General features: G+C 34.3%; 1 protein-coding gene across 5 annotated transcripts in view; it reads right to left on the bottom strand.

The window, feature by feature from the left end:
- Prp40 (pre-mRNA processing factor 40) overlaps window positions 1–19,531 on the bottom strand; it is a 64,959-nt gene extending 45,428 nt beyond the window's left edge. The window contains exons 1-6 of one of the 5 annotated variants that reach the window (XM_076504503.1): window positions 19,370–19,519; window positions 15,360–15,431; window positions 14,527–14,567; window positions 9,677–9,703; window positions 6,544–6,697; window positions 5,834–5,946 (exon numbers count right to left, since the gene is read on the bottom strand). In XM_076504503.1, coding sequence (XP_076360618.1) covers window positions 5,834–5,946; window positions 6,544–6,697 — 267 coding nt within the window. In that variant the 5' untranslated portion in view covers window positions 9,677–9,703; window positions 14,527–14,567; window positions 15,360–15,431; window positions 19,370–19,519. Of the gene's footprint in view, window positions 1–5,833; window positions 5,947–6,543; window positions 6,698–9,676; window positions 9,707–14,526; window positions 14,568–15,359; window positions 15,432–19,369 lie in introns of all 5 variants that reach the window. The other 4 variants (XM_076504504.1, XM_076504501.1, XM_076504500.1 and 1 more) reach the window with 4 other exon arrangements.
- Window positions 19,532–23,310: the final 3,779 nt, after the last annotated feature.

Here is a 23,310-nt window from a genome sequence, read left to right as displayed (position 1 = left end):
TCTAAGGTGTCTCTACTGATAAACTGGTAAACTAAGTAGATTCTAAGGTGTCTCTGCAGATACTGGTAAACTGAGTAGATCCTAGGGTGAATGTACAGATTTGGATGAACTAAGTAGATTCTAAGGTGTCTCTAAAGATACTGATGTACTGGTTGGTTGATTTGGTGTTTTATGGCACAAAGCAGCTAGGCTATCTGTGCCAAACATCCAGTGAAAAGTTAAAATTAAAGTAAAATTAGGAAATTTATAAAAGGACATTAAGGTAGAATAAAACAAAGTTAAAAGGATAAAATCAATGTTACATTTAGTCTACAGCGTTAAAAGAAAAACTACAGAAAGAGAAATTATAAAGGACTTGTAGAGGACTTTCTGTAGCATAACTGTAATTATCATAACTTGCCAGGAAGACTAAGAAAACCACTATCAGTTACCTGAAGTTGGCCTTTCCAGTCCTGGTTCTGAGTTATTTGACATCATGGCCATTTTCAAAAAGTAAAGTAAAAAAAGCTTTAAAAGACTTGTAGCAAAATTTTAATAACAACTCCCCAGGATAACTAACAGGCAGTTTGAACAGCAGCATTAGTTACCTGAAGTTGGTCTTTCCAGTCCTCATTTTGAGTTATTTGACTTTACGGCCATTTTCTAATTTCAAATCAAACTAGATGGACTGTGATTCTTAAAAGGGAATCTCATGAAAAAAGGTCTAATGTATAAATTAAAAACTTAAATGGCATTAAAAAGATTGATGGCCTTTAAAAAATCTAAAAACATATCCAAGGTGAACAGTGTCAAATAACACTAACATTATGGACAAACCTTAAGACAAAATATGTTAAAATGGCGCCGTCGTTGAGAGTCATAATGATGGCAAAAAAGTAAAATGTGGTTTACTGTGACCTCAGTATCACAGACTACACATTGGTGCACCAGTTCAAGATGAAAGAAAATGATGAGTTTAACTGTGACTAATGTGTAGTCTAGTTATAACAACTTCCTTTTTCCAATCCTTATGGGAACAAGATGGCCAAAGTCCAATACAGGGTTTTATTTGGAAAAGCTTGTTTTCACGTTGCTCACTCCAAATTGACTGCCAGCTAGCATGGAGCCAAGCCTTAAAAACAGAACCATAGTCCATGTATGGAATAAACACAGCAGTGATAGTGCCAGAGCAGATAGATGTAGCTGCAGCATCAGGAAGCTCATTCCCACAAATACCAACATGGCCCAGTGTCCAGAAAAAACTGGATAGATATAGATGTTAAAGAGAAATGGGCCAGTTGGTTTTGAATATCAGTGAAAACAGGATGTGAACTAATAATCAGTGATGTCGAGAAAACCCACTTGTTGAGAAATTTATATGCAAAAACGGCTCGTTTGGGTTGAGAAAATATTTTACATAGAAGAGCGAACAACGTTTCGACCTTCTTTTGTCATCGTCAGGTTCACAAAGAAAGAGGTAACTGACCGGAAGCTGACCACATGTTTGAAAGGGGTTGTGTAACTGTGTGTCGAAATGTAGAGGGCAGTATAAACCAATATAAAGGAATGCCTTTATACCTATATTAATATAATAAAATAAATAAAATTAAATTTTCAAACATCTAATACCGCCCTCTACATTTCGACACACAGTTACACAACCCCTTTCAAACATGTGGTCAGCTTCCGGTCAGTTACCTCTTTCTTTGTGAACCTGACGATGACCGAAGAAGGATGTGAACTAGCGAGATGCGATTCCAGGGCCAGTATAGAACTAAGTGAGTCAGTATAAATAGTGCAGTTTGAGTACTGCTTAACTTCTAAATGATCCGGGGCAAGAGAAACGGTGTACAGTTCAGCAGTGAACACAGAAGATGTAGAGGGGATTCTACATGCAACCACCAAACCACAACAAACCATGGCAGAGCCAATACAGTCACCTGATTTCAAACCATCTGTATAAATAGGAATGGAGGAATGGTACAAAAGATGTTCAGCAAATAACAGACAGTATTTCCAATCACAAGTGTCTGCTTTTCTAACATGACTTAAAAATAGGTCACATTTGGGGACTGTAAGAAGCCATGGTGGGATTGGCTGACCAGTGGATACAGCAGTTATCCAAGGACAGACCTAATTCTTCCAACTGTGCCTGGATACGAAGGCCAAAAGGAGCAATGGCAGATTGTCTATTCTGAAAAAGTACAGCCCACCGAGGAAAGGAAACACAAACCAAGGTGGGATGCTTAGGTAAGGAATCAAGTTTCGAAGTATATTTAAGGACAAAGTCCTGGCAGAGCCATAGACCAGTGATCCATAGTTGAGTTTCAAAGGAATAAAAGGACGATATATCTTTAGCACAGAACATCAATCTGCTCCCCAGGTGGTGAAAAAGAGGACACACAGGATGTGCAGTGCTCTTGTACATTTGACCTGTAGCTGCTTGATGTGTGGCATAAAGGTGAACTTACAGTCAAAGATAAGCCCCAAGAACTTTGTCTCAAGGATTCCAGGCAGCACAACTTTGCCAATATGGAGCTCAGGATCAGGGTGAATATCTCGTTGGCAGCAAAAGTGTATGCAAACGGTTTTAAACAGAGAGAAGTTAAAGCCACTTGCCATAGTCCACTTCAATAAATGATTGAGGGTAGTCTGTAGCTGCCGCTCAATATACCTCACGTTTGACAACTGACAGATGTGAAAGTTGTCGACATGAAGCCCGTTTGTAACAGATATAAGGAATTGTTCAGTGATGGTATTAATCTTTATACTGAAAAGTGTGACACTCAAAACACAGCCCTGAGGGACTCCAAGTTCATGTAGAAAAGAACGGAAAAGTGTCGAACCCACACAAATTATTAATATCCTGTCCATTAAAAAATTAATAAAAATAAGCAAAAGGTCACATAACCCATATATATGGAGATCTCGCAAAATGCCATACCTCCATGTTGTATCATAAGCCTTCTCAATGTCAAAGAATACTGAAACAAAATATTGTCATTTAAGAAGGGCTTCTCTGATGGATGTTTCAAGTCGATTCAGGTGGTCCATGGTGGAACGCTGTCGTCAGAACCCACACTGGGTGGATGAGAGGAGGTTGTTTGATTCAAAGAATCAAACAAGATGAGCATTAAACAACCTCTCTAAAGTCTTACAGAGACAACTCAGAGCAATTGGACAGTAGTTTGAAGGAATTTTAGCATCCTTCTCAGGCATAGAGAAAGGCAGGACTATAGCCTGGTGCCAGGCATCAGGGAATACATTCTCCTGCCAGATCCAGTTAAAAACAATCAGAAGAATAGGAAGAGAAGAAGGAGGTAGATGGCACAGCATTTCATAGTGTACATCATCAGGTCCGACTGATGAAGGAACAGTTTGAGTTCCACCAGTGTAAACGGATGATTATAATCACAGATAATCAACTCAAAAGGAAAGAGGGGATCGCTCTGCCCGAGTCTTGATGGCTAAGGAGGTGAAGGAAGAAGCAGAAGTGCTAGATACCCGGCAAAAGCTTTCACCTAGAATATCAGCAATGCTCCGGGTATCAGCTACTTCTTGGCCATCAGAGAGCAAGATTGAAAGGGGGACAGAATTATACAGCCCACTGATCTTTCAAACCTAGTCCCATATAACTTTGGAACTGTTAGCAGAAGATATGCTGGTTGTGAACTTAATCCAAGACTCCTTCTGGCTTTGATGTCTTACCCACTGAGCATGTGCTCGGGCCTGCTGGAAAGCAATGTGTTTTGATGTCATCCAGATTAGAATGTAAACCTCAACAGTTCCATTGTATCAAGGTGGCCATTTTTATTTATGTGTAGGTGAACTGGGTGGAGAACCCTCCTGTTTATGACCACCTCTTTTTTCTTTACTGTCTTTATTTGAGGGAGGTCTACACCTCCACAGATCCTACCCTAGGCTGATTGGACAGGTCTTTGCTGTTGGAAGAGGATTCTAGGGACTGAGGATGTGAACAAATGATCGTTTTGCATCATGGGCTGTGAGAAGAGGATATATCCAAGGAAATACCAGAACCCAAAAAAAGGAAGGGGATCTTGAGATTTGTTGGAATGTATGGAAGGGACAGAGATGGGTGTTGAAGTAGTTTCATCACCTTTTTTAACCATGGAGATAAAAAGACTTTTCATTTGTTTTGAGAATGATTCTTTTGAAGGCACAGAGAGATCTCTATGCACTCTCACTGTAGTAGTGGAACGAAGTGCAGAAGCATACATCCGAAATGAAATGGTGGTCAGCCACTTGTGAGCCTCAGGATAAGTAATGTTATAAATTGTTTTCAAATGCTGTACCTCTTTTTCCTCCAACCAGTTAGGGCAAGATTGAAAGTAGGACAGGTGAAAGCCATTGCAATTGATGCAATAAGGGTCTGTTTCACAATCATAGGCATCATGATCCTTGTCACCACAATGAGCACGCATCAAGGAACAACGACATGATATCTTTGAGTAACCGAACCGCTGACACTAGAAACATCGGAGAGGGTTTAAAATGTACGTCCACACCCTGCAATTAAGATAACCTGCCTTGATGGTGACAGGTGGACGTGGTGATGTCAATATCAGAATAAGGATATTGGTCGGCATCATAATTCCATCTTTGTGAGTGGATACACGCCTCACTGCAGAAATTCCTTGAGTGGACGATCCAGTGAGAATCTCTGACTTGGGAATGTTCTTCAAATTCCTCTCAACAACAACTCCTCGTGATGAATTCAGGGTAGAATGAGGGGTAACCTCAATAGGTATATCCCCAATTGTCTTTGAATTCAAGAGGAGTTCACTGTGTTGGGATATGGATGTTTCAACCAATATGTCTCCATATCGAAGCTTCTTTACTGACTTTGGAGAGCCAGCAAGACCCTCTACTCCCTTCTGAATAAAAAAGGGGGACATTTGCCCTAAAGGTTTTTCTGAAAGAGAATGTAATATAAGAAAATGAGGTACGTGTCTTACAGATGTTGAAAATTGCTGCTCAGAGTTTTCAAGACGTGGTCGTTTACCAATTGACTGTTTTTTCACTATTTTATTTAAATTTTTTGAAGGAGGATCCATAGGAAAAAGAAAAATTTCGGTACCCACTGACCCCAACAACCATGGAGCCCTACGAGGGGACACACTACAATGTCATGCAAAGACAATTTAGCAACGCCAGGGTTTCATGAGCACTATACCCAAACACCAGCATAAGGCACAATGTCTACAACACCCATTGAGAACTTCCAACACTGGTATTTGGTTGACTCTAGCCCAAGTGGACCAGCCAACTGACCCAAGGGGGGCCACCCAAAGGCTGCCCATCTGCAGGAATTCAAGGCCAAAGTGGTGTGTTAGGGTTGGACCACTCAACCACCAGGATCCTCTCCTCCCCTTCACAGGTTGCCACACACAGCAAACACGTGGGTGGATGTTTAGATCCCAGAGAAGGTAACCAGACAGAACTGAACCTTCCCTGGGAGATCCCCTCACCACGTACAGACATCCACACCGAAGGAGAGAGGTAAACTGAAAGAACAGAACATTCCTTGGGAGGTTCCCTCACCACATACAGGAATCCACAATGAGGGGTATTTGCTTTGTTCTTCCATGTAGTAGCAGTGAGCTGGGAATTCAGTGAAACTAGTCTCTTGCAGTAGCAGTAGTTAATCAAAGCTTATATTAGGTCTCTTTGTAATCTTTTCTTCATAAATTTCATGTATAGGTTAAGAAAAGAAATTGACAACTGTGTAATATAAGTTACAAATGAACCTGTCTAACAAAAACACAGAAACTGACCTGGCACCAAAGAGAGATGTATGTAGTCACCAGTTAGGTGAAAAACACCAAACACTGACCTGTTTCACTGGACTTGAGCTCTCTGACTTTGTATTAGCTGAGGAATTTGGCACAGGTTGACCCGATACTGTAGGAGGAGCAGAAATGACTGGAGGAGTGGGTATTGGTGGATCTGGATTTAAAAAAAAATTATCCATTTTAACACTAATAAGTAATAACTTACAATTATATTTATTTTAAGATATTTCTATTACCTCTAATGATAAAAATCATTCTTTGCTGGCTTATAAATATAGTATACACAAGTTATAATTTACCCTAACAACTACCATCACCCCAGTGAAACCTACATTTGATTTCAGTAAATAGTTTTCTACAATTAAATAATTTTTAAAATATTTATATTTGTAAACAATCTCTTCATGAAATTCAAACCTTATTTATTATTTTAAAAAATATAACAGTCTTTTGCCTTCACTGACTAAAATATGTTATTCTGTAAGTACGCCAATAATAAAAATAATAATTTGAGTCTTTTATCTTTAATTAATGAAATAGTAAAATGTGATTTTAAAAAAATAAAACACTGAGAAAACTAACCCTACAGACGTGAGGTCATAATAAGTTTCTTTGCGAATGATTTGTGTACAGCAAGTGTATTATCAAATTGTTTTTAAAAACAAAACAATGAACATGTATCAGTAAACTCAATTACTATAAGAAAAACATCGACACTAAAAGCATCAATATTTCCAAGTAGGAATCTTACTAGGTTGTCCTGGGTAGGCTCCCATAGCATATGTTGTTGGTGGGACACCTGGTGAGAAATGTGAAGGTACCATCATTGGAGGTGGTCTAGTAGTATCTGCTGGTGGTGGAGCTCTTGGTGGCATAAATCCAGCACCCACTGCTGACTGGGGCATCTAAAAATCCAAGGAAATGTCAGATGTGGTAAATGAAATAAAAATTCTTTTACGATGCAGCTATGTTATACATTCTAGTGGTAGTAAACCAAACAACAAAAACTGTGCAGCTGCATTATATATTCTTGTGGTAATAAACTGGACAACAACAAAAACTGTACAGCTGTGTTATACATTCTAGTTATAATTAACTGCACACAAAAAATTGCTATAGTCACAAAAAGTGTGCAATTTCTCTGCCCTACATTCCTGTCTTATTATGTGTATAGTAAAAAATACTTGTAACTAATAAATAATTAGATTATCAAATCTAAGTTAGAAAAAAATAAAGATTATCAACACAAACATTTACATGGTTTTTCAAGCAAACAATTACTGTATTTAGACACACAATGTAGAAATAAAGTATACAGAAACAAGATTAATACATGGCACCTTATTTCTTGCTGACTGAAAATGTGTAAATATATTAGCTCTAGTCTTTCCCAGAACAATGATATCAAACAAGTTTATGCAATTTAAAGAAAGAAAAACCAAGGTTAAGAAAAACTGACCCTAATGAGATCTATCACTTCCATACAGAGACCACCATATAGCGTAGTTGAAAAAGAAAAGAAAACTACAGTGAAATCAATGGCAACATGGTTGCAAAAAATTTGGAAAGAGATAAAGCTGGAAAAATTAGTTTAAAAACCAAAAAGAAGGACAGAGATATTGTTTCATGTAGAAAACTGTAAATGGCCAACAATTACAGAAATACTGAGAAACAAAGTAATGAATGAGCTGACTAAACAATCTCCACTTGGAGTGGGAAATGACAGATAGAACCACACTCTAATGAAATGAGGATATGGTGGTATTCCAAGTATTGTTGACTTTTATACACAGAATACATCATCATCATAAATATCAGTGTATGATTTTCTAGAAGAGCAACCAGAAACATCTTTTCTAGACAACTGATTCTAGATGCTTCTTATAAAGCTTTGACATTTGATGTAAAGATAATGTATAAGGAGTCATTCATGCTTCTAAATTGGCCCTGGTATTATTTTGTTTTTAAGATTTAATTTCTTTGCTCTTACACAAGTGATAAAATATAAGAATTACCTACGTTTAATTAGAGAGGAAGTGGATTTTCTTTGTGAATATTTCATGCAAAAGACTTCATATTTTCTGCATTATCTGTCCAACCTTAAAATACTTTTAGAAGTCATAGCTCAGTAGTACTGGATTGAAGTCATGTAACTTACAGGGCAAAAACTTGCAAGTCCCACTGAAAATTTACAAATCTGACTGTGACATGGTTACATGAAATGAATTGTTCCATCATATTTCACAAAATACTGAAGGAATTTCTTGATTAGATAACTAGTCTTCTCCTCAAGATTTTGTAATCTCACCATTGACAGCAAGAAAGTTTGTAGCTTGGACACAACCTTTCAATGAATCCTCCTACATACAGATTCTAAGTAACATGAACAGTAGTTTTACTTGTAATAACACAGCACATGGTTTCTTATCCACTGTTGTCATTGTACAATATCTCAGCTTTCAGAAGCTGCACAGTAAGTACTTTAACACACAACTTTCTCCATTCCTTTCAACTGAATAAGCCGTTACAGTTAACACTTTACTGAAGACTTACAAACAAGGTGGTGAAAAACTAGCTTGGTGATAAAACATTATATTGGTGACAAACTGCTACATGTGTCAGATAATGTGATAAAATATTAAACTGATGACAAACTGCTACATGTATCAGATAATGTGATAAAATATTAAATTGATGACAAACTGCTACAGAGGTCAGGCATGTGATAAAAGATTAGCTTAGCTTTAGTTTAATAGGTTGCAACAAGATTCTAAACAAAAAGTCTACACTATTAAAGAAGCCATCATTTTTATATTCCCAAGATTAATATAAATTATTATTAATAAAACTACATCTTTCATATCTAGTGAGAGTAGATGAGTAATTAGTTAGGTTGTTTGCTACTGGTTATCTTCAAATAATCTTATATAGTGATAACATCTGAAAAATGTTTACATTTTGTCATGTATACAGTTATGTATTTATCAACAGAATTCACACAAATATTCATCCAACTTTTTTAAAGGTTAAAGAAATGGTTGACTTATTAACCCTAGGTGCAGTGGCTTTATACATGTGGTAAACATGTAGATGTACTGAAATACAACTTAAAGCATGTGGAAAATAACTAAAAATCTTTGTCACTGGTTTTAACCCAACAGCATAAATCATAAACAGATTCAACACATTAACAGTTTTGGATAAAATCGTCAATCTGGTTTATAAGCTGTGAAGGTTCTGTGACTTAAGCCCTATACTGAACCTAAACATTGCACTTAAATTTTAGGCTGTGTACAAATGTTGAAATACACAGTATATCATAATGAAATAATATCAACTTACATCTATACAATATGCAATTTTTTTTTAAATTTTAATACAAAGAAAAACCTTAATTTCACTTCTGGTAACTTACAACTACCTTCAACATTTCTCATATAACATGAAAGAAAGAAAAAACATTTTTCCTGCTTAAATAGATTAGCATAAATACTAATGTCTTGTACTGAAAAACATTGCAAAACTTTTACACAGTAAGAAGTTTAAGAACAAAAATATATTTAACACACAACATTAACTAAAATACACATATAATACAACATCTGACACTAACACATTCTTCCAGTTTTATATCATAAATACAAAGCATGCTAACATCACTTACGAAAAAAAGTATTTATATTTAAAGCATTTGCCTTTGTTAAAAAATAAAATAATGGCTACTTGAATGTTTCTTAAAAATCTTTGTGTACTGATTTTACTCCAGCTGTTGCAGCTATGAGTTTAACAAATATTGGATTAATCACCACTTCAATGACAGCCTTAGTGCAATTAATTATAAGTGATGTTACTTAAGAAGGTAACATCCAGAATAATAAACATACCCTTTCTCCACTTCTTGGAGGAGTACTCTGCTAAACAAAGAAATGAAATTACTCTAACATTTGCATGTTATCAGCACTTAATCACAGTAACAATGATCTGAGTGACCAACAAATAAGGTATAAAAATTGAAAACTACATAAACAAACTTCCTACAAACTACATTATAACAGATATATTCACAAAATACAAAAAAAAATCCCATAAACTGTTTTACATGTATATTGTATAACAATGTTTAGATACCTTTACAAAAAAAGTACCATTTTTCTAACTTTTTCTTCTCTGCTATTAGAATACATCAGGGTTGTTCCTGAAAGTTCATCCCCAGTTAGAATTCTGAAGGTTTGTCTTGGGGTACATAAATGTACCTTTATACTTAATTTTATAATAACTTTTACTTATACATGACAATTATTCAATGAAACATATGCTTTGTTACTGTAAGAAAGCATTGGGGCAGATCATTACAGTAAACATGGGGGCAAATTAATATCATAACAACTGCAGAGTACAATACATTCTAAGAGATGCATTATGGTAGAACAGATACAACTCAAAATATATGCTAACAGTAGTAATTACACATAACACTACTTCAGGTATAAGAAATAGCAATACCCCCAACCACCTTGTGTACATCATTCCACACTACACGATGGCAGTACAATTTTAGCATTTCTCCCCAACCCCCATGTGTGTACACCACTCCATGTTACAAGATGGCAGTACATTTTTATCATTATTCCCACCCCCATGTGTGTACATCCCTCCATGTTACATGATGGCAGTACATTTTTAGCATTGCTCCCCAACTCCCCATATGTGTACACCACTCCATGTTACAAGATGGCAGTACATTTTTAGCAATGCTCCCCAACTCCCCATATGTGTACATCCCTCCATGTTACATGATGACAGTACATTTTTATCATTATTCCCACCCCCATGTGTGTACATCCCTCCATGTTACATGATGGCAGTACATTTTTAGCATTGCTCCCCAACTCCCCATATGTGTACACCACTCCATGTTACAAGATGGCAGTACATTTTTTATCATTATTCCCACCCCCATGTGTGTACATCCCTCCATGTTACATGATGACAGTACATTTTTATCATTATTCCCACCCCCATGTGTGTACATCCCTCCATGTTACAAGATGGCAGTACATTTTTATCATTATTCCCACCCCCATGTGTGTACATCCCTCCATGTTACATGATGGCAGTACATTTTTAGCATTGCTCCCCAACTCCCCATATGTGTACACCACTCCATATTATACAATGGCAGTACATTTTTTGTTTGCCATTTCATTGCAGAAATTGAAAACATGTCTGTTGCTTGGGTGTTTTTTGAAAAATGCAGAGATGACCCACAAAAAGCTGGATGCTAACTGTGAAGGGACAACCAATATCCAATAATGCTGCAAGTTTATCTATTGTTATCCTACAATTAAAGGTGAAGAAACCATTTTAGACAAGATTTCACTAAAGTATACATCAGTAAAGACCAAAATGTTTGAACTGATCAAGCAATGAATAGCAGACAGATTAACATATATCTGAACATAGCTCAGAATGGAAGCACATGCAACAACAGCCTCTCACTTGATCACAAAGGATCAGAAGTTCAAGCATTGCGTGTCCATCACACAAAAGAATGTTGGCATGAGGTTAAACAAAGTGGTCTACACTTATAGCATCCCTCCCACAAAATGGCAAGCAGTGATTCATAGAAATAAAGCCAACATCATGTTAAGCATTCAACTATTACAAACAGGAGTTATGGGAAGAGACTATGGGGTCAGATGTGCAGGACATATGTTACATTTTTGTATCAATATGGCAATACAGATAGACCCTGTCTCCTAAAATGTTGTTGCAAGAAGGCTTGCAGGAACTGTATGAAGTGTTCCAGCAACTAATACTTTTAAAGTAAAACAGCAGCAACAGAATGTGGTAAAGCACCAGTTGATTCAAGATGTACCAACAAGATTACATTCCACTTTCTCTGTGCTAGACCATCTTGCTGAGAAGAGATGGCAAGAGACACCAGTTTTGTCGGATAAAAATACAAGCAAAAAGGCTGGTAAAAGAAATCTTTATCAGACTTCTGAACAGTGGAACATTTCTGAAGACAGAACTAAAGTTCTAAAGACTGAGGTCTGACAAATACTAATGCATTCTGCTACGTATGTGGCTAATTTATCAAGACAAGAGCAAAAAAGTAACCTGTGACCGCATCTGCTAAAATGTGTAAAGCCTACAAGGCATATTTCGGCATGTCTGTCGGGGATCAAGACAAGCCTTAGGCACTTCATTTTACGTGCAAGCACTGCAAAAAAAAAACTCTAGAAGGTAAGACGGACAATTTTTGCTTGCTTGAATAACAAGATTTTATATTATACAGCAGGGACAATGTAGCACACTAAAACAGGAAACACTTGCCACAACAGACCAAGTTCTCTGTGGAGAGGAACAATGTCAAGTGTGAGCCACTAGTGGACATCAAAAAGGTGTTGTTCCCACCATTGTATATAAAATGGGGTCTTATGAAACAATTTGTCACAGCACTTGATGAGAAGTCTGCAGCCTTCAAGTACCTTCAAGACTTCGTCCTTAAGCTGTCTGATCCTGGAGTGCACAAAATTCCCAAAGAAGCTCAGTAGGAAGGCATAGAAAGCTTTGGGCAGCTTTGTTGCAGTGGTTTGGGGCTTCTTGGACAATCACAAGGCTGAAAATGATGTGGAACTGGTTGAGGCTCTGGTGAAGAATTACAGCAAAATGGGCTGCAGGATGTCCTAAAAAGTCCATATCCTTGATTGTCATCTTGATAAATTCATGAGAACCTGGGAGCATACTTAGAGGAGCAAGGTGAGCATTTCCACCAAGATAAAATGATCTTTGAACACTGCTACCAAAGAAGCATATCATGAAAACATGATGGAAGACTATATTTGGAGGCTGATACGTGAAAGTTATTTATATTACAGTCGCAAATCTCGAAAAACTACTCACTTCTGAAGTAAATCTTGATTCATATGTTGTTTTATTCAGACCTTATGTAAGTGAAAATTTGCTTGTTTTTACATAGAAAATAAGTTAGTTTCTAAATTTCATTATCCAGGTCACAAAAGCAAAGTTTGAAGGGTATAATGGCCATTTTCTGTACTTTTATAACATAAGCAATGAAGAAATAACACATACTATCCAGGAACAAAATTTGTGTTACATAGTGTAATAGAATCAACATACACAAGTGTGGTGAGAGGTCCACAAAATCTTAACCCTCTTACTACAGCCAGACCAATTTGTATATCAGATAAAGACATTCAAAATGTATTTAAGTTACTTTATTACTATTGTATATGAATAACCTTGGCATCAAACATAGATAATCAACATTATAGTTTTAAGTCTTCAACCATAAGAACTAACATTTGTCCTCTTAGTCTTCTCTTACCACACCTCTGGAAAGTATGAACTTAAATTATTCATTATAATCAAATATTACTAAGGGAAAACAATCTTGTTAATCCTAAATCTCATTTGTTTACAGCAATAAACTAAAATATCAAACATTTGCTATACCTACTTGTCACATCCTTTTTTTCACAAATTACCATTACTTCTGATATTTTATACAATGTTACTTATTCCCAAGAAAGCCATGGTTTTAGTATATCAAAAGATTTGTTACATTTTGTTTGAAATAGAGAATTGTCTTTCATTTTCAGTTTGAAATTCTCCTTTACAGTTTTCACATCAACAAGTAAGACTTAAAGAGTTGTATGTTAGAGAGCCAAAAACATGAATTACAGTATACAGCATACTTTTTGTCATTACTCTGTTCTTAGATCTATTATCTGAGTAAATAAAATTTAATGTTATATTACCATTTGTATGAAAAGGTAGGCTTAAATTTCATCAGCTACTGAGAGAAAAATGTCACGTGATATTTCCGTTTCTCAAATATATTCTTTATTATTATAAAAGCAAATAAAATGTAAAAGTTGGATAATTATATGAATTCAGAATGATAAAATTCTTCATAAGATATGCTCACATAGCTTTATACAGTAACACGTGATACACATTTGTCAACTGATTAACAACTTGTAGCCTTAACATGAAAATCACTCAGAACAGCAAACACTCACTTGATATATTCACAAAGTTTTACTAAAAACAATTAAAAGGCCCAATATTTTTTGTGTACAAAAGATTTATAATGTTTACTAAAAGCTTGCAAAAATTTGGGAAGATAACCAAGGAATATTAAAAGTTATAGTATAGAAACCCTGATAGTTATTTTGGAGTTACAAGTTAGGACAAAGTGACCAAGCCAACAGAGAGAGGGTTAAGTAAACAAAAAAATATTATTTCAAAGTACGGCACACTAAGTTTCTCTGACCTCTTTTTCTTATCATTTGGTTTTGAATGATTATTTATGTTTTGCGAGATTCTTTTCACAAATAAATTTGTACATGTTTTGTTTTTTGATGTTAGTTCTATCATGTTATATTGTTCAGATCTCAAATATGTTTTAACATCCCCGTAGCACGTGTTCAATTTTAGTTTCATATTTTTGACATTGTTGACTAATGAGGGGTTTATTTATATCTACACTGTCATTTCAAATTTCACCTAAAGTGTAAATTCTTTATTCTTACCTGTAACTCTCTAGTGAAAGACCACAGATTAAAAATACTACAATTAATAAATATAAATAAAATAACTGGTTTATTCTTTTCAGCACTAATTAATTTATCCTTACAAAAAAAAAAACTTTAACATACAGTTTATAATACAAAGTATTAATAAAAGCTACAGTATAGCTTACACTTGTGTTTCTCAACCAGGGTGTTACAGCTGACTGTTGGGCTGTATAAAGGGCTTAAGATTAGATGAAAATATTTCATAAAATGTTTCAAAACAGTGAAAAGTATAATGCATAATACCTCAAAAATGTTAACTATGTCATATGCATAAACCCAGCATAGCAACTATGAAACAATACTGCCATACAAGTTATATTTCTGTAAGTTTCCAAAAAGTATTTTTATAATTTAAGCTATGATAAAGACACACATATACACATTAATAAAAGCTACAGTATAGCTTACACTTGTGTTTCTCAACCAGGGTGTTACAGCTGACTGTTGGGCTGTATAAAGGGCTTAAGATTAGATGAAAATATTTCATAAAATGTTTCAAAACAGTGAAAAGTATAATGCATAATACCTCAAAAATGTTAACTATGTCATATGCATAAACCCAGCATAGCAACTATGAAACAATACTGCCATACAAGTTATATTTCTGCAAGTTTCCAAAAAGTATTTTTATAATTTAAGCTATGATAAAGACACACATATACACATATATATATTTTAGTGGAAAAACAAGAGTCACTAATATCATTCAGTATATTTCTTTAGAGTTGTTTACCAACTAAATCATTAAAATAACATACAAGAAACCACAATGCAGAATTAATATGGTATATAAACCAACAGTCCAAGTTTTTTTTTTAAATTTTAGCAGTTGTAAACTGTATATATAAACAGGTGTATTTCTAAACAATTGCACCATGCACATTTTGGGACTTATTCATCTCAGGGTTAAAGGTTATTAAAAGACAATCAAACCAGATACTATTACTAATACACTCACTCCAAATGGGGGAACAGTGGGTACCATCATTGGAGGTCCTCCTCCTGGCCCAGGTTTGGGACTGTTGGATGCCTACACCAAAAATAAAATATAGGATTAATTTTCATTTGTACTTAACCCTGAAACACAAAATCTAATTAGATGTACAGGTGTTTAATTTTGTTACAAAGAGTAATAACTGTACAAGCATTAGTGGAATAATGAGACAATTGATCCATCAAGGTCATCTCTTCCACCACCACCAACAGAATCATCAAAAGTAAATTACATGTAACCTTTACCATCCATGTATGATTAAAAAAATTAAAAACTCCTAACTTCAACTTACAAGCCACATGTACTAACACCAAGGAAAGCACTTCACAAATTAAAATTATAATACCCAACCAATTTTAAAAACTAAAAATAGACAATAAAATTTCAATTTCAGAGCTTAAACTAAGATATTTCTAAATATGCGCTCCCCATTGAAATAGCACTGAGGGGGTTCAACTCTCCACAGTAGATGTAGCAGATGATCTTATATGATTATGCTCTAAACACAAACCAGTTAGACATGCAAACTATCAGTCATTCTTGGCATCAATGTATCATTAGTGAAATTAGACAATTTATGAAACTACTTATACAAGTAAACAATGAACAAAAATATCATACATGAAAGACAACATATAAACCACCAAAATACTGTACATGTATGTAACAAATATAAAGCATGTATACCACCAAAATGTTGTATAGTTCTTTCCCTGTATTGGAACAGACCATTATGATGAATCACAGGGAAGGAAGGGATATTTAATTGGTCCAATATGTACAGACAGAATGTTTAGTGTACAAGATAGTGTACATGAAGTTATTACATAGAATGGCTGTTATATAGTCTCTTGTTATAAGTGACAATCTATATTTATTTCCTAAGCAGTATTTCCCTGCTGTTTATTTATGGTTATATTTGTTGGGTTAATTAACCAACAAGTCTATGATTAGATGGCTTTACAGACTGATCAACTACTTCAAGATCCCTTTCTTTCATGACACTGTTAATGTTATTCCCATCCAAATTATAATAACCTATATGCATTATTTTGCATTTATTATATATTAAAACCCAACTCCCATTTATTTGCCCAACTCACTAAATAATCTAAATCCTTTTGTAAAGCAGCAGCATCCTCTTCACAGCTAGCAGCTCCCAATCAATACCTTGATATCATCTACAAATGCAAGTAATTTATTGACCATTCCTTTATTTAAGTCATTGATCTAATCAAAAAGAGCAATGGTCCTAAGACTAAGCCCTGAGGTACCCTACTTGTGACATTAATCCAGTTTGATTGAACTACATTTGTAACAACCCTCTTTCTTCCATCTAGCAACTCTTCTGTCTAGTTTGTTAACTTATCCTCCATACCTAGATGTTTTTACAAATATTTTATGTGGCACTTTGTTAAATGTTTTCTGAAAATTTATATATACCAAATCTACACTCTCACCCTCATCTACATAAGCACTAAACTTAGACTAGTTACAAACTAAATGTTCAAGTTTATAAAAATGTTAAGAGAGGAAAACTAATTTTTTATTATGTGAACTGACTTTAAGCCAGGTTACTTAAGAGAACAAAGGAATACAACTATTTTATTTTTCACCAAAACAATCCCACTCTTGAAACAAATTAAGATATTTAAATTTAATAACATTGTCCTATAAAGTACTAAAGATATTTTGTTATTGCTATGTTCTCTGTAGCTTACACCTACTAACAATATTAAAGAATATATACCTTATACACTTTACTAATTCTGCCATAGCTATGTTTATAGATTCACAATTAATAGCCACGATGATACATAAATATTTTTGCATGCAAGAAGTACTGCTACCAAAACCATTTTCACCAAATATACAAAACCTTGAGCCTTCCAATACCAACTGAGATACAAAACATTTCATGTTGCCATAATTGTGAAAATAGAAATATGTCTTTCATGAAGTTCAGCCTTTTTTTTTGGCCTGTTTTATTTTGAGGTAGCTTAGTTAGACCTTTTAGTAAGAGCTAACTTCAACTGGGGATTCCCTTATAATTACAGTTCTCAGCTATTGAAGTTTCCAAGTGTGAAGTCACAGTTGAGAATATATATAAATCTCCCATAATAAAAGCTAAGTTACTGTACATCAAACAACCAATGAAAAAAATAAAAATAGTATTACATGCTGAGTTTGTATTGTTTATTTCAATTCAAGGCAACCACATCCCCACTAGTTGTAAATCAACTCTAATATAATGGCCATGATTGCTAAACATTCCTCTTCCATTTAATAATAACCAACAAACACATACTAGTACCAAAACAGGGTATTGGGTGATTGGCTGATAAGAGTCAGTGATATATCAAACAATAACTCTCTTCATGCTCTTCACTGCTAAGGTAGGTAGGTAGGTATTTCATGTTTAATGGCACAAGACTACTAGGCTATCTATGCCAAACAAGATGTAGTACACTATAATGGTATATGGAAATCAAGGGAAAAATATGTAAAATTAAGACCTGCCAGGAAGACTGAAGCATTAAGTTCAAACTCGCTGTCAGTCACCTGAAGTTGGCCTTCACTGCTAATGGGTTTTTGTTGTTGTTGTTTTTTTAATCTAGAAGCATTTTCTATTTAAAATACAAATAAAACTACAAATTCACTAGTATATACCTACTGGTCCTTTAGTATAAAAAAAACAAACCAATAAAACCTGTATAATTAGTTAGGTGGTCCTTACTTGATAATTCATAATTTTATACATACACACACACACACACATAATTCCAATTAACAGAACATAAATACAAGCAGATAAATTACCTTGATAATGGTTTGTTTTACATCATAACAGACATGCATCTGTAAATATGCAAGTTCACACTTGACTTTTAACATTTCTTGGTGAGTTTTAATCTCATTTATCAATATAAATTCATGAGAAGAGATATTGAAGCATTTTATTAGGGTCACATTTTCTCTCTCCTTGTTACAAGTTTCATACAAAACCTCTGATTACCAAATGAAGTAAAGTTATTTGCACTGGTACAAAAAGTCAATCTATAACCATGATTGTTAATATTTTTTGATAGTTATTACATAAACAAATTGCAGTAAAATCTACTTATTTTACTGTGGAATCTAATGTTGTGTAATTTTCATTATTCAAAATTCACAAAACCACCTATTTCAATGCACAAAAAATATTTGGGGTGTTTTCAGTCATTGAATAGCCTATACATCATTAGATTCATGTTATCACACTAATGTTAAATTAATGAATACACTCACAGTTGAACTTTTTGTATGTCAGAACAGCTGGTATGGGTATTAACACTTATTAATAAGGAGAGAACAACATTTCAACCTTCATAGATTACTTTCAGATTAAAAAAAAAGATAGGTTTTTGGTTCAACCACTGGACACTGTCTCAGAGATTAGGAAGTAGTACGGCCAGTTACGCTATGACCAGACATCTTTTTCATGATAGCACCAGCTTAATATCAAGATTTCCTTTTTTACCTAAATATATTACACTGCACGTATGCAGTGTGATTTAGTTTAAATGGCTCAAGATTAAATCTTAATCTCATAGAATTATATTTCCAAAAATTTCCTAGGAGCGTACTGCCAGGTCCTTCTAGAAGTAGCTAAGGCCTGACCATTCCACAAATGCTTCACTAGTTCATACAACAATGATTTTATATTACTTTATTACTACAGATAAATTTGGCCGCGCAAATCGCCATTCTGAATGGAAGCAAAATGAAAGCAGTTTTGAAATTTAAAAATCAGGGTTTTTCTTATTTTTCCCGCAAGATTTGGGAAAACTATATTTACTAATTTACTCAATCATCCATCGGATGGGGAAAGGAACTGACACTGACAACACACCGCTATTACCCCTACCAATATAGGGCGACTCGTTTTATTTTTTTATAAAATAAGCACAATAGTAAATGACAAAATTACATACCATTTGTACTTGTATCACTTCGGATAAACACTATCTCATTTACTTTCTTATATATCTAAGATCGACTTCTTTAAAACTACCAATTACACTTCGTTAGGCTAACGGTAACAGCACAGCATTACCTTTATCGTATGAAATGATTGCTAGTTTAAGCACCCTGAACACCCTCTATTGATCTAACTGATAAAAAAATATAGACAGAATTTTTAATATATCTTGTGACAAAAGTTGCCTTGTACGCATAAAATGTCAAAATTAATTTTATTTACCCTCATATTGGTATATATAAATATTATGTTGTTCCAAATAAACGTATCAGAAATAAAATCTTAACCTTTCTGTTTCTTATACAAGAAATAAATCTAAATATAAAATAAAAAATATTTATAGATAATGGAGTAAAATTTTGTTGTTGTTACCACCACGCTGCTGGAAGCTGCAGGAGAAACGTAACAACCAGATCTAATATTCAAGAACCAAATATATACATTTCAACATTTAATTAACCAAAGTTATTCATTAGTTATATTTCTGTGCTCTCCATAGCCTTCACTAATGCTTGAAGTCTTCGCTGTCAAATTTTCCTTTTGTGATATGACAGGACTTTCCGATTACAAAAGTGGGTATAGCGGGGTGTAGAATCGAATCCCGAATGTTAGTTTTATAAGCCACCATTCGTTGCGTTAACAAAACTATATAAAACCCAGTACATTTTGTGTCACGCCGCATTTAATTTTTTGAAATAAAAGGAGTCATAAAAGTCAAAATATATTTATCCAGATAGAATAGTTCGTTTAATGTCTGGTTATTAAGATCTTGCATATAGGGGCCGTGAAACCTTGTAAGTGTTTGAAGAAATTATTAAATAAGCCTGAAGTAAAGATATAGTGTGAGGTGATCTACCCCAGAAACAAGTACATAAAATGTAAAATGCAAGAAAAGATATTAATTGAATTTTAAACTTAATTTTTTCTCTGAATTTTATCAGTGGAAGCTCTAGATTAAGAAATCAATAAGTACATTTTTAATTTTATAGCTCATGTATTTCATTTTATTCTTTTAGTACATAGACTAGCAACAATATTAAGACATTTTTTTTTTTTTTTTTTGCTTAGCGAAATGACATAGAAGCCATTATTGAAACTCATTGTTACCAAATGAATTGGCTTTTCTATGTATTATACATTGTTAAATAAGGAACAACGTTTTTTGTGTGTTTTGTTTCGCGAGCTTGCCTCAGGAAAAAGATGCCCAAACACTTGGTTAAAATAAGTAATAATACCCAAGTACGCACCCTTACGGTCCACTTAGTATGGATGCAAGCTTTCAGGTTTCTAGTTTCTTTCTTCTTGGAGTTATGGCAGTCACACATATATATATATATATATATATATATATGCCTTTTTATTATTATAGATTAAAATTAATTCAGCTTCTATAATTTGGGGCCATTTTTGACGGCCTCCCAGAAAATTCCTCACCACTCCACGAGGCCTGCAGCTTGCACTTTGGGAAGCACTAATACAGCATACCTACTTACCTTTGATCAAATCAGCTTCACCGGAATTTAATACACTGCAATTGTTGTTGAATGTACAGTATCGTCTTAGTGCTAGACTGTGAAACTATTCGAAGCAATTATAAACTCAAATATATATTTCCATAATAAGTAATTTCCCAACATGCATATTTTCGTTATCATCCATGAGCCACATATCATGTCATCTTGATAACTTTCTCACAGTGATTGTGACATCTAACTCTCCTTCTTCTGTAATTTTATGATAACTTCTTGTTTGTATCATTTCTTCTTATCACTTCAACCCTAAAAGTTATTTCTAAACTTTCATTATGAAATGAGATCGAACAATGGCAGCTGTTAAAAATGTTACAAGGCTTTTCATCAGTGTATCCATTGGCTCATTGAGTAGTTCTTTAAAGTAATACACACCCATATTAAATGGCATATGAAGTGTTCTTATCTCTTAAGTTTATGCTCAATGATTCATTGATCACAGTTTTAGATGTAATTTTCGTCTTTTCCATACTTACAACGATATTCTTTTTCTGTTATTCTTTAGGAGTAAATTTATCTGCTTTTATCTGCAATTCCTGGTAATTTTCCCTTTTTAAGTTGCATGTGAAACAAATTGTCTTCTAGTTTACTTCTTCCATTTTGTAATAGACTGTTGTCCTATTAATTGTTTGAAGAGTTTCATATTTGATTTGACAATTTTATAATGTTTAGTTTAATTTAGGCAGATTCGAATATCTTCGCAATTTTTGATTAGGAAAACCCAGTGCACTACACAACACTTACTACACCAGTGGATGAACTTCAACTGATAACAAGGAGAGCTGTCATAGTACTATGAAGAAGTAAAATTCATACCAGGACCAATTAAAAATAACAATACATCTATTGAATGGGCCATAGTAAAACCAATCACTTCAGCATGTCCTGTACGTTCATTGCTTGGAAGAGTTACTGTACATACGAAGAATAAAGATGCCATCATTAGGAATGTGAATACAATAAATCATAAAATTCGAGTCAAGTCTGAACGGGACATTGTAAAATGATAAGCAGTACAGGTAGCTTTGCAGATCAAAAAATATGAGAGGTAGTTATCTTTAAGGCAAAATATAGGGCACATTGTGTCAAATCTCCAAATACGAACATCTTATCATCTCTCTTAAAAGAGCTGTGTGATCAGAACTATGAGTGTTGCAGTTAATCAATGCCATAATTTACACACTTACGCAAAGAATATAAATGTACTTTCACCAGTGGTCTTCGTGACATGAACTGGTTAAATAAAATATCTCGTAAGACAGACAATGAAAATGCAACTTCAACGTTTCAGTTAGCTAGAAAACCTCTATTTAAAAAAAAAAAAAGGTTGGATTTTCAAATAGTCATGAAGAAACAAGGAGTAACAAAATCGAGTATTAGTTCCTGGATAGCATCAACCAGACCTGTGAAGGAGAAAGATATATTCACAAAGCTCTATGTGGGCTTCCAGGAGGTTAATGAAATTACATAAAATAATTACTGCCCACAGCCGAGAAGTATGAGGAAAGTCGCTATTACATCTGAGACTTTATCTGGACCAAAATAGTTTTCAACATTGAGTCTGAAGACTGGATATTGGCAAATGCAAGTTGGCAGAGTAAGTAGAGAGAAGAAATTTTACTGCCGGAAATAGATATGGCGATTTTTTATGTTATCATTTGAATTTTGCAATTCACCTGCTATATTTCAACGACTAATGGAATGTGGTATCTCTGAACAATCCAAGAACATCATATTTTGTACTTGGATGACACAATCACACATGAGAAGACCTCAAATCATGCTTACCGTGACTACAGAATGTTCTGGATAAATTTAAGAAAAAGAACCTTAACAGAAATTCCAAGAAGTGTAAATTTTTCACCAACAAGTGAGTTTCCAAGGATGCAATCAATAAAAGGAAAGTGTCTAGAGGTTCATTCACCGTTGACCAACAACGAGAAACTTTAATGAAGTTAGAGGATTTCCTGTATATTGTAATAGTTTAGTAAAATAATTCTCTGAAGACTCCCTTCGATACAGTTATTACTTGAAAAGCTACATATGTTTTTCTGGAGTGCTGATTATGAACAAGCAGTCAACAAACTAGAGAAGTAATTATGTTACTCCTGTATTGGTACATACAACTCTAGGAGGTCTACGTTTTTGATACAGTTGTCAGTAATTTTGTAGTAGATGTTTTGAAACAGGTATAATATGAAAGAGAACACATGATTACTTTCTATAGCAAGGTAGTGAATGTTGCAGGAAAAAGTACTGTACAACTTTAAAATGACTACTAAGTATTGTTTGAGCTCTGAGCCACTTCCATCATCATCTATACGGGCAAAAGTTTATGCTTCAGATAGAACATGCAGCGTTGTAG

Source organism: Tachypleus tridentatus, chromosome 6 (genome assembly GCF_004210375.1).
Source record: "Tachypleus tridentatus isolate NWPU-2018 chromosome 6, ASM421037v1, whole genome shotgun sequence".
In the NCBI taxonomy this organism is placed as follows: Eukaryota; Metazoa; Arthropoda; class Merostomata; order Xiphosura; family Limulidae; genus Tachypleus; species Tachypleus tridentatus.
The sequence above is the reverse complement of the archived record's forward strand: the minus strand, read 5'-3'. Positions and strand labels throughout refer to the sequence as shown.